At 46.1% G+C, this 12,254-nt stretch overlaps 1 protein-coding gene across 2 annotated transcripts; it reads right to left on the minus strand.

Moving 5' to 3' along the window:
* Positions 1-4: 4 nt before the first annotated feature.
* Positions 5-10,283, minus strand: LOC123484089 (U4/U6 small nuclear ribonucleoprotein Prp3-like). Of its 2 annotated transcripts, none has more exons than XM_045214054.1 (17): positions 10,219-10,283; positions 9,565-9,712; positions 9,233-9,363; positions 7,151-7,318; positions 6,941-7,024; positions 6,499-6,782; positions 6,262-6,383; positions 5,975-6,162; positions 5,658-5,824; positions 5,409-5,491; positions 4,795-4,941; positions 4,526-4,625; positions 4,190-4,303; positions 2,307-2,425; positions 2,023-2,100; positions 1,494-1,549; positions 5-1,294 (listed from the first exon to the last, which is right to left on the minus strand). In XM_045214054.1, exons 2-17 carry the CDS (start codon positions 9,707-9,709, stop codon positions 1,145-1,147), a joined length of 2,136 nt encoding a protein of 711 aa, XP_045069989.1. In that variant the 5' UTR covers positions 9,710-9,712; positions 10,219-10,283; the 3' UTR covers positions 5-1,144. The 2 variants fall into 2 exon arrangements, with proteins under 2 accessions (XP_045069989.1, XP_045069988.1); XM_045214053.1 differs by having other exon boundaries at positions 10,109-10,262.
* Positions 10,284-12,254: the final 1,971 nt, after the last annotated feature.

Consider the following 12,254-nt stretch of genomic DNA (forward strand, 5'->3'; position numbering starts at 1 on the left):
TAAGTGTATTGTATTGTCCTGCATGTGTTTATTGGCAACATATGTACATGTATACAGGATCAAACATAAGGGGAAGACACTTTCTCCAAATCAAACATCTCTAAAGAAAAGAAAACACAACTTTGGGTCAGGTAGCTTAGTGGTTAAGAGCGTTGTGCCAGTAACCGAAAGGTCGCTGGTTCTAATCACAGAGCCGACTAGGTGAAAAATCTGTCGATGTGCCCTTGAGCAAGGCACTTAACCCTAATTGCTCCTGTAAGTCACTCTGGATAAGAGCGTCTGCTAAATGACTAAAATGTAATACTTGACTAAATCTGTGCTGTCCTTCTGCAAAAAAAATTACCACTGTGGCAATTTTCATTAATAATCAAATATATAAAAATAGAGGCCAAAAACATAAAACCCTAGTCAAAAGTATGAGCTCATACGTTTCAAAGTCTTTAGTTACTTCTACACTGATAGGTTGGTTTTCGCTTATTCGAAACAGGGCTTTTGTATAGTACATTGCAGCAATATTTCAATATTACAGAACTGTATTTGGACCATAGCTAGGCTTACACTCAGGAACTGTAGTCAGATAGAGAAGCCAAGAGCAAGCTATAGAACACTCACACAGTGGAGAGATATCAGACATAGTATTAAACACTGACACACAGCAACTGACAGACAATGACACCTTAACAACTAGAAAGATGGAGGGTCTCACATACACAGTTATCAACTCTCCCACAAAATGTGATTGCAGAACGGTGTACACCTCGCTCAATAATATCTATACACACCATATATCCCTCCTAATCTACGACCTCGCCCTCATCCATTCTCTACCCAGCACTTCCTTTCATTCATTCACTCCAAATCCATCTCTCTCCCCGTCTTAAATCAAGTCACCACACAATAACAGGCAGGCAGTCGGCCATACAAGGCTGGGTTGGGGTTGTGAATGTGTGTGTAAGGGGGGTAGAATCACCCCTGACCTTTGCATGTCTCTGGTGCTCGAGGTAACGATGCTCTTCACCACTGATCTAGGATCAGATCACTCCCAACCCTATCCCTGACCATTATGAGGATTAACAACTATCGGACCCTGGGCCAGTGGTAAGGGATCCTTCTGCCTCCTCAGCTCTCTAGTGATGCTCTCCCTTCAGTCATCAGTGCTCTCCAGCACACTCTGGCTCAGAGCCAGGTCCCAGTAGTGTTCTGTCCCATGCTTCTTAAAGTGTTCTCTGGCCATGTTCTCTGTAGGACACTGCTTAAACTTCATCTCCCCATAGTTACGCTCCTTAGCTGTGCCCTGGGAGGATGGAGTGAGGGAGAAGGATGAGAGGGAACAGCAGGGGAAGAAAGATAAGTTTAGAGATCAGTCTTTACTGTGTTTACAATCAATCCATTATAAAGAAGCCAGTTATCCAAGATGATCAGGAGTATTATATGAAGCATGCATTGCACTCATCTCGCTTTAGTGAAATAAGATGTAATGGTTAACCACTCACCTCCCAGACCAGGCTGCATCTGTTGTTCTTCTTGGTCTCATCGTCTGCATCTGGATCTGACAAGCAGAGGTGAGGAGAAGGGATTCAGAACCACAACAACTACAGTGAAGTATTATGTAATAAACAGTAAGGCATACAGCGGGGATCATCAACTAGATTCAGCTACGGGCACATTTTCTCTTGAGTGGATGGATGGTCAGGGGACCGGAACATAATTACAAATAATTTGCAACTTGACTGGAAGAAGCCCAAACAGATATAACATTTCAAACCTTGCTTTTTTTCCTTTATACGATTACATATCTCTTGTGTGGGAATACTTTGGAACAGATTTCCAAAACTTAAAATCACTTGGAGCTGATTTGTTGCCGTTTTTACAGTCTTTTATGTCCAACAATTAAAAAAATAAAATAACTCAGAAAACGTGGGGGGCCAGATTAAATCACGCCATTTGGGGAACCCTGGCATATTTGGTCTGAGCACAACATATTTCTGCACGCACATACATATATATAAATTAAATTCTCACCATCTCTCTTGGAGTTGTGTTCTTCCCATTTGATTCTGCTCAACATGAGCCTCTTGAACTTCTTCTGGGCTTTGGGACCTGAGAGAACAGTACATGCATGCTCAGTCATGTAGTTAACTCTGGGGTACAGAAGAACCCATTTACAGCAACAAGTCATAACAAGAAATGTTATGAGATTTTCATGAGACGTTATGGTAATTAAAGGCTTGTTACTTGAATGGTTCAGAATCAGAGTGAAAATAGACCCCATTTAAAAGAGACTAATATGGTCTCTCTCCTCTCACCTCCCTCCACCACCACCATGTTGACGTCTCGGTGTAGCACCACAGTGCCGGTCAGGTACAGCTGGTTGGCGTTGGCTTCCACCTTAAACTTTTTAGCCGGGTTGTGGAGGTTACGGATCCTGAGGAAAAGAGAGGGGGTGAGCGAGCAAGTAAGTAAGTACGAATGAGTAGGAAAGGCACACAGACACACTCAGCCGTAAACAGTTACAGTGGGGGAAAAAAGTATTTAGTCAGCCACCAATTGTGCAAGTTCTCCCACTTAAAAAGATGAGAGAGGCCTGTAATTTTCATCATAGGTACACATCAACTATGACAGACAAATTGAGAATTTTTCCCCCAGAAAATCACATTGTAGGATTTTGATTTTTTATGAATATATTTGCAAATTATGGTGGAAAATAAGTATTTGGTCACCTACAAACAAGTAAGATTTCTGGCTCTCACAGACCTGTAACTTCTTCTTTAAGAGGCTCCTCTGTCCTCCACTCGTTACCTGTATTAATGGCACCTGTTTGAACTTGTTATCAGTATAAAAGACACCTGTCCACAACCTCAAACAGTCACACTCCAAACTCCACTATGGCCAAGACCAAAGAGCTGTCAAAGGACACCAGAAACAAAATTGTAGACCTGCACCAGGCTGGGAAGACTGAATCTGCAATAGGTAAGCAGCTTGGTTTGAAGAAATCAACTGTGGGAGCAATTATTAGGAAATGGAAGACATACAAGACCACTGATAATCTCCCTTGATCTGGGGCTCCACGCAAGATCTCACCCCGTGGGGTCAAAATGATCACAAGAACGGTGAGCAAAAAATCCCAGAACCACACGGGGGACCTAGTGAATGACCTGCAGAGAGCTGGGACCAAAGTAACAAAGCCTACCATCAGTAACACACTATGCCGCCAGGGACTCAAATCCTGCAGTGCCAGACGTGTCCCCCTGCTTAAGCCAGTACATGTCCAGGCCCGTCTGAAGTTTGCTAGAGTGCATTTGGATGATCCAGAAGAGGATTGGGGAGAATGTCATATGGTCAGATGAAACCAAAATATAACTTTTTGGTAAAAGCTCAACTCGTCGTGTTTGGAGGACAAAGAATGCTGAGTTGCATCCAAAGAACACCATACCTACTGTGAAGCATGGGGGTGGAAACATCATGCTTTGGGGCTGTTTTTTCTGCAAAGGGACCAGGATGACTGATCCGTGTAAAGGAAAGAATGAATGGGGCCATGTATCGTGAGATTTTGAGTGAAAACCTCCTTCCATCAGCAAGGGCATTGAAGATGAAACGTGGCTGGGTCTTTCAGCATGACAATGATCCCAAACACACCGCCCGGGCAACGAAGGAGTGGCTTTGTAAGAAGCATTTCAAGGTCCTGGAGTGGCTTAGCCAGTCTCCAGATCTCAACCCCATAGAAAATCTTTGGAGGGAGTTGAAAGTCTGTGTTGCCCAGCGACAGCCCCAAAACATCACTGCTCTAGAGGAGATCTGCATGGAGGAATGGGCCAAAATACCAGCAATAGTGTGTGAAAACCTTGTGAAGACTTACAGAAAACGTTTGACCTGTGTCATTGCCAACAAAGGGTATATAACAAAGTATTGAGAAACTTTTATTGACCAAATAATTATTTTCCACCATAATTTGCAAATAAATTCATTAAAAATCCTACAATGTGATTTTCTGGATTTTTTCCCCTCATTTTGTCTGTCATAGTTGACGTGTACCTATGATGAGGCCTCTCTCATCTTTTTAAGTGGGAGAACTTGCACAATTGGTGGCTGACTAAATACTTTTTTTCCCCACTGTACATGTGCACCGAGACTTACCTAAAAACTATAACATACACACAAAATGTGCAACAAAACAGAGACCCAAACCCACCTATAGACTGCGATGTGAACTCCAAGACTCAGGTCCTCTTTGAGTTTCTTCACCTTCTTCTCTTTCCTCTGCTCGGTTGTGAGCTTCCGGGCTGCATTGGCCTCCTCATGGGCCCTGAGGACAAACACACAGACAGCTGGTTATGTAGTGAGAGGAGAGAGAAACGGTGAGTCAGGAAGAGGGTGAAATAGGAGCAGTGATAGATGGAGGTAGAAAAGAGAGCGATGAGGGGGGAGAGAGAGATGAGTGAGAGCGAGGATAAATAGGTTAATAGATGACGGAGGGGTAAGAGAGAGGGGAAAATATATACGAGAAATGTGTAGTGGTTTGACTTACTTCTGTCTCTTGGCCATCTGAGCTCTGACGTGGGCCTCTACCTTAGTGGGATCCTGTACTGCCTCCGTACCCAGCACTCTCATCAGGTTAGAGATACGCACTGAGGAGACAAACACTCAAGGTTAGAGATATGCACTGAAACGGGGAGGAGAGGAACACAGGGCCTCAAACAGGACTACCACTCAGTAAATAAACTTCAAATTAAAGAGAAAAGAACACCAGCATTACTTCAAATGTTGAGAATTGAACAGCCCTGGTTTCTGTCCTACCTTTAGGTTCTGGTGGGGGCATGAGCCCCAGTCGGACCTTTTCCTGTAGCTCTTTCTGTCCCTCCCTGCGAGTCTGTCTCCTCAACTTCTTCTGTTCCTTCTTAGTCAGGTACACTCCCAGAGTCACTCCTGGCTTGTCTGTGTCGACTGGAGAGAGGGCGGGAGACCAACAGACTTAGAGCGGCCGTCTCAAATCGAACGGTTGTCTGCGCCACTTGGTCATGTTGTCAACAGGGCAGCATGGCGCATCGTCCAGAAACATACATCTCTTTTCCATAAAATATGTTAGAATTTTCAAACTAGTTTTCATTGGGAAGGCAGATAAAGGGTTTCTATCAAAAGCAATCCCTTTTGCATGTGAAAACAGAATCCTACCCATTACTCCACATGCTTAATTACATCACGTTTGTTTTGAGTTGACTTCGCCATGGGCTTTGAACAGGTCCCCCGGGTCACGCCTGGGAGGCAGCCCAGTTCCAAATCGAATACAATCAACTTTCAGCCGATGCAAAACACGCCTACACGGGCGCCCGGGTGAGATTAATCTAACCCCCTGACTAATATCCAGGAGCCCTTGACAAAGGTAACGTCAAAGAAGGGATATGTGTGGTTACCTGGGGGGCTGATCTGGGCAGGGTGCTCCACCAGGTTTGTGACTCCAAACAACTCCATCGCCGCAAAATTGGTCTCTGTGGATCTGAGAGAGAGCGAGAAGAGATGTACAACATCAGCACAACAAGAAATCAGGAAAATGGTGGAGAAGACTTTCACGAGAATTCTTCAAAAGGTATACAACTTCGATATAGGTGTTAGGATGACTATATTGAACTAGTAAAGTAGGGAGTAAATGTGTAAAGACTCACAGGTCAATGTTGGAGGGGAGGATGTATGAGTCCCACCACTCAATGATGGGCACCTGCCCGTCTCCCAGCATCTTCTTGGGGGCAAAGAGGGCCAGCTTGGTGGAGGCCTGGATCCCTGTCTTCTTGGCTGCCTGGGCGATCTCTGTCTGCAGCTTCTCCAACTGGGCCTGGACAGGGGACGAAGGTGGTTTTGGTTGTTACATTTTCTCTCTCCATTTTTTCCTCTCTGTGATCAATTGTTGCTAAAAGTTTTTTATTTTATTATAAAAAGCTATGTGAGGGGTGGAAGGTGACGGGTCAGGGGTCAGATCTGGTACCTTAGTTCTGATCCTCTGGGCGATCTTCTCGAAGCGTCCCTGCTCGTGGAACTTGAAGCCCTTCTTGACTCGCTGGGCGGGTGCTATGTTAACACGCCCGTCAAAGTAGATAGTGGACTCCAGGTCCTCACCAGGCTTCTCCTTCAACTGCTGACGGAACTGCTCTCTCTTCACCGCACGGATATTAGCTATGGAGGGAGGAGAAGATTCATGAACACAGTCAGATATGTGACTGAAAATCAGGGAAAAGCACATTCTGATTGTGACAGTAGATAAGTGTGTTATACCTTTGAGTGTGGGCATGCGGTGGGTTAGCTCCACCTCGTTGCCGCTGGCGTCCACGGTCCGACCCATATCATCCAGAATCAGAGGGGCGGGCTTGTTTGACTCACGGGCCTCCGCCACCTTCCTACACTCAACACACATACAAACTCAGATTAAACACACACACGTTAAGCCTCCATGTATTATGACATATATCTGTGGAAGTGTCTAAAGTCTAGTCTGTTGTCTACTATACTCACGGTGGTGCTATCCCCATGGCGTGTAGGTTGGCCAGAGCCACCAGGTTATGTGGTCCTCCAGTGTTCCCAATGGCTCCCAGTATACCAGGCTTCATGGCTAACTGCGACTGGATGCGGGCCTGCAGCTCTGCAGCCTTCCTAGCCTTCTCGATGGCATCATTCATGAAAGTAGCTGCCTGGGAGGGAGCGATGGACTGGGCCGAGCCCGAGGAGAGGGCAGAGGGAGTGGGGAGAAGACGAGAGGCAAAAGGCTGGTCTGGCTGGGGAGTGGGCAGGGGCAGCCTCTGGAGGGGGACAGGAGATAAAGTGATAAGATGGTGTAACAACACATAAGTCCACAATATCTGTCAGATAGTTACACTTTTCATTTATGGAGGAGGAGAAAAGGCAGCCAATCCTTCAAGATCTAAAGAGGGAGAGAGTGGAGGAAGATGAGTCTCACCTGCTGGGAAGACACTGGGACGAAGCTCAGCTGTTTCTTCCTCTCCTCTATTTGTCTGGTGGCAGCCTCCATCATCTGTTTGATCTGAGGACAGAGAGAGGGAGAATGAACACGTTGATTCACTTCACAAGGATCTTGACAAGTCTGTATGTGAAGCAGGATCTTGGTACGTGTGTATGTGGATCTTTGTGTGTGTGTGTGTATGGCTACCTGTATCTTAGTGAGCATGGCAGGGCTCTCAGTAGGGGGTGCAGGTAGGACCTCTGGTTCCTCCACCTCCTCAAAGCGGGGGACACGTTTCCTCTTCACCGGCACACCGTCTCCTGCCTCTGGGACGTCCCGCCCCGCAACCACCTCCACCTCATCACCAAACACATCCTGGGGGAACATCAGTCTCTCATTGGCCTGAGGTTTAGCCAGAGGCACAGCCAAGCCATCTAACCAATGCAAGGAGTCATTTAAACAACCTCTTGGTGAATATCATTCACTGTTTCTTGCTCCCAGGGGAGATATGCCTGACACTAACATAAAGATCAAGCCTAGTGACAATGACTTTCTGTAGATCAGCCAGTTACTGACAGTTGAAATCTCTGATATGGTAGAAACTCTCCTAGCCTATTGTTTACACCCATTCATTCCCTTCCGATATGTGTTCCACCTCTATGGTCTAACCATGTAGGTAGCTACTAGTGACAGCCTACTTTACTGATTATTCAAAGCCAGTGGTATGTCAAGCCAGTGTGTCTATGTACGCGGATGACTCAACACTATACACGTCAGCTTCTACGAGTGAAATCACTGCAATACTTAACAAAGAGCTGCAGTTAGTTTCAGAATGGGTGGCAAGGAATAAGTTAGTCCTAAATATTTCATAAACTAAAAGCATTGTATTTGGGACAAATCATTCACTAAACCCTAAACCTCAACTAAATCTTGTAATGAATAATGAGGTGACTAAACTGCTTGGTGTAACCCTGGATTGTAAACTGTCATGGTCAAAACATGTTTACATTTTAGTCATTTAGCAGACGCTCTTAACCAGAGCGACTTACAGGAGCAATTAGGGTTAAGTGCCTTGCTCAAGGGCACATTAACGTCATTTAGCAGACGCTCTTAGCCAGAGCGACTCACAAATTGGTGCGTTCACCCTATAGCCAGTGGGATAACCACTTTACAATTTGGGGGGGTTAGAAGGAATACTTTATCCTATCCCAGGTATTCCTTAAAGAGGTGGGGTTTCAAATGTCTCCGGAAGGTGGTGAGTGACTCCGCTGTCCTGGCGTCGTGAGGGAGCTTGTTCCACCATTGGGGTGCCAGAGCAGCGAACAGTTTTGACTGGGCTGAGCGGGAGCTATGCTTCCGCAGAGGAAGGGGAGCCAGCAGGCCAGAGGTGGATGAACGCAATGTCCTCGTTTGGGTGTAGGGACTGATCAGAGCCTCACTGCTCCATAGGCAAGCACCATGGTCTTGTAGCGGATGCGAGCTTCAACTGGAAGCCAGTGGAGTGTGCGGAGGAGGGGGGTGACGTGAGAGAACTTGGGAAGGTTGAACACCAGACGGGCTGCGGCATTCTGGATGAGTTGTAGGGGTTTAATGGCACAGGCAGGGAGCCCAGCCAACAGCGAGTTGCAGTAGTCCAGACGGGAGATGACAAGTGCCTGGACCAGGACCTGCGCCGCTTCCTGTGTAAGGCAGGGTCGCACTCTCCGAATGTTGTAGAGCATGAACCTGCAGGAGCGGGTCACCGCCTTGATGTTGGCGGAGAACGACAGGGTGTTGTCCAGGGTCACGCCTAGGCTCTTCGCACTCTGGGAGGAGGACACAGCGGAGTTGTCAACCGTGATGGCGAGATCATGGAACGGGCAGTCCTTCCCCGGGAGGAAGAGCAGCTCCGTCTTGCCAGGGTTCAGCTTGAGGTGGTGATCCGTCATCCATACTGATATGTCTGCCAGACATGCAGAGATGCGATTCGCCACATTCTGTATTGGTGTAATAATGTTATATGATGTACTGTTTAATCTTTTTCCCCCTTTCTTGGCAGCTGCTAATGGGGATCCCTATTAATGGGGATCCCTATTCGCCACATTCTGTATTGGTGTAATAATGTTATATGATGTACTGTTTAATCTTTTTCCCCCTTTCTTGGCAGCTGCTAATGGGGATCCCTATTAAACACAAATACAGGTTAACATGTTCTACCTCTATGGTCTAGACATGTAGGTAGCTACTGGTTACTGCCTACAGGTTAACGTGGAACGTGTGATACAACAACAGCAGCAGCGTGAGGTCTACCTTCAGGTCTCTCTTGCGGTTCCTCTCCCCGGCACCCTTGTTGCCACGGGAACTGCGGCTCTCCTCCAGGGCCTCAAATAGTCTCTCCACGAACCCTCCGGCCGATTCATCCAGGAATGGACGCAGCTGGTCTGATGGGTCAAAGGTTAGGAGTCAAGGGTAAAAGACCACATTTAAAGACTGCTGAACAGTCAGACACACAAAAACAGACGTTCTGAAAAAATTGGGTAACAGAGACAGAAAAACAACATACAACAAACCTTTCCTGCCATAATTTCAGTGTAACATGTCACACACGTCAACTGCCCTCATTCTCCCCCTCACACACACACCTGTGGTCTTCCTCTTGTCCAGGCCCTTGCCCACACAGTGCAGGGCCGCAGTGACGACAGTAGGCTCTGAGAAACCCAGCACCTTCTTCACGGTCCGCTCCACCCAGGGCCGCAGCTCCTCCACCTCCCGTTTAGGAAGAGACATAGTCTACAACACAATGGTAGTCGGTAAACAAACAATCACACAGAAACATACCAACTTCTTAGCTAGCCAAGTAGCTAACGTTAACCAGAGTGGCATGGATAGGTGATCAGCGAAGTTGACAAACAGACCAACGTCACGTGTATCTGCCTAGCTAACGTTATCTAGCTAAGTTAACTACTAACGTTATGATGGTTAGTTAGCAAACACTTGCTGTTTTTGTTTCCCTTGCCTGTTGACATTTGAGTTGTCCACACAGATTTTTGCCAGTGTTGGCTGGCTAACTAGTTAGTTAGCTAGTAGTTGAAACCTAACTAGCTATGTCTCAACTACTAGCATTGAGCTCTTGTAGCTAGCTAGCAAGCTACAACTGATTCCCCCCGTGCGGCGAGATCAACTTACCAAGCAGACAATTACCTCCTTAAGAGGTAAATATATCCACTTATCTACCACTTATATTCTAAAACATTAAGATTAAAATACATAATAAATCTAAGCCACTGTGAACAAACTTTGTTAGCGCGGCGTTCACACGACGTTCGGAATTCAGAACCCGGAAGCGGAAACACCAGAGGCATCTTCTTCTACTGTTAGTACTTGCTCCTTGTTGCCGCCTATCGTAAATCAACATGTGAATAAAAAGAGCCTATGCTCTAGGCAGAGTCCTTTCATCAAAATACAGATTTTCCAGAGGTAATCTACAATTTTACCACTCACAGTGCATTTGGCACAGATGATTGTCTTGTTGCAGCAGTTTGTCACTTGAGTACAGGGGTGTGTTCAGTTCGATTGAACCTTTGCTACGTTGCGGATAGGTTTATACTGAACGGCACGTTCCCCCAAAACGTTCAAATCAAATGTGTCACATGCTTCGTAAACAACGGGTGTGGACTAACAGTGAAATTCTTACTTACGGGCCCTTCCCAACAATGCAGAGACAAATAATAGAAAAGTAAAACACGTAATAATAAAAGGTACAATAGATGCTCTATGAGTAATGATAACTTGGCTATATCAGTACGGAGTCGATGTGCAGGGGTACAAAGTAATTGAGGTAGATATGTACATACTGTATAATAGGAATAAAGTGACAGATAGTAAACAGTAGCAGCAGCATAGGCTATGTGAAGGTGCAAAAATGGTCAATGCAGATAGTCCGGGTAGCTATTTAATTAACTATTTAGCAGTCTTATGGCTTGGGGGTAGAAGTTGTTCACTTGGGTGGCTGGAGTCTTTGACAATTTTTCTTGAACAGACTTTGAGGTACGTTTGCTCCGTTTTGGTGGGTGTGGCTTAAAGCAATGAGTGACGTATTTAAAGAGAAGCTCTGCATTTTCACCCACAACCCCTCCCCGTATTTCAATTGGTCGTTCAGTACCACCGTTTCCGTTTAATTGAACGTGCCACTACTTTTTTTCGTACTGAACGCAGCCCAGTAGTAGGCAAAGCTACTTTATTGCAGTTTGGAGTGTCGGCCAGCAGTCGGGAGTAGAGTAACGTTAGAGGCTACAGCCTAGTTCGGCCTAGTCCTAGCTATTGAATTAAAAAAATAAAAATAAATACAAAGCCATAGAGATAACCCCGGTTATACAGTGTCAGACATAGATAAAACTGCGTTAATGCGTTTTCTCAATCACAACGTGATGCGTAAACAAACTGACATGCATTAATAATATTGGTCGAAACCACTGGATGATATTGCAGATGCTGCCTTGTTTATTTGGTTATTTCATTTCCACGCCCCCTTTTCCGCTTTCTCTCCTTTTCCTCCCCGCGCGTGATATAGGTCATCTGAGTGCAGTAGTAGTAGTTTGAGCACGAGAGCAGAAGTGTGAGCCGGAGGCTACCCCCGTCTGCCGGATTACATGCGGTGCTGTCCCGCCTCTCTCCACCCTCTAGTCTACTCCCCCCCTTCCATCTCCACCTCCCCTCCCTAGTACTACTACTGCAGTAGTGTTTTATAACCCATGCACTGCTGTTTTATAATGATCTAGGTTTACTACTGTAACTGTAGGCTACTGCGCTGTTCAGCCCAAGAGTACAAACACCACTCTTCTTCTGTGGAATTCTGTTTTTCATTATTTACTCTCTCTTTCATTGTCATTCCACATCTCTTTATATCTCCTTCTTTCTCTCACTTTCACATGGTCTCTCACACACAAAACACACAAATCTTTCCAATTCGTCCTCCTCTCATGCAGGGATGGACTGACTGACTGCATTGGCACGCTACCTCACCCCCAGCTCTCCCTCGTACTCCATTCTCAGCCCCCACCCGCCATGTACTGTGCCATTCACCTAACATGTACTGTGTGCTCGCCTCACCGCTAGCCAGCCCCATCATGTAACAGCCCCATGGCACAATGTGACTGCACCGCACACAGACCCCAACCCATCTCCTCACACACACTCACTCACGCACACAATATCACAAGTACCCTCACCCCATACCCACATCGACCCGACCCCCACCCCAACCAAACACACACACACACACACACACACACACACACACACACACAGACTCTCAATGGTGTTTTCACAGTAC

This window comes from Coregonus clupeaformis, unplaced genomic scaffold, assembly GCF_020615455.1.
Source record: "Coregonus clupeaformis isolate EN_2021a unplaced genomic scaffold, ASM2061545v1 scaf0195, whole genome shotgun sequence".
Taxonomy (NCBI): Eukaryota; Metazoa; Chordata; class Actinopteri; order Salmoniformes; family Salmonidae; genus Coregonus; species Coregonus clupeaformis.

Excerpts from the sequence above, each read along its gene's own strand:
- LOC123484089 (XM_045214054.1), bottom strand. The coding sequence starts at position 9,709 with ATGTCTCTTCCTAAACGGGAGGTGGAGGAGCTGCGGCCCTGGGTGGAG. Across the intron at positions 9,364-9,564 it reads GGACAAGAGGAAGACCACAG|ACCAGCTGCGTCCATTCCTG; the intron begins GTGTGTGTGTGA and ends TTGACCCATCAG. Across the intron at positions 7,319-9,232 it reads ACCGCAAGAGAGACCTGAAG|GATGTGTTTGGTGATGAGGT; the intron begins GTAGACCTCACG and ends ATGTTCCCCCAG.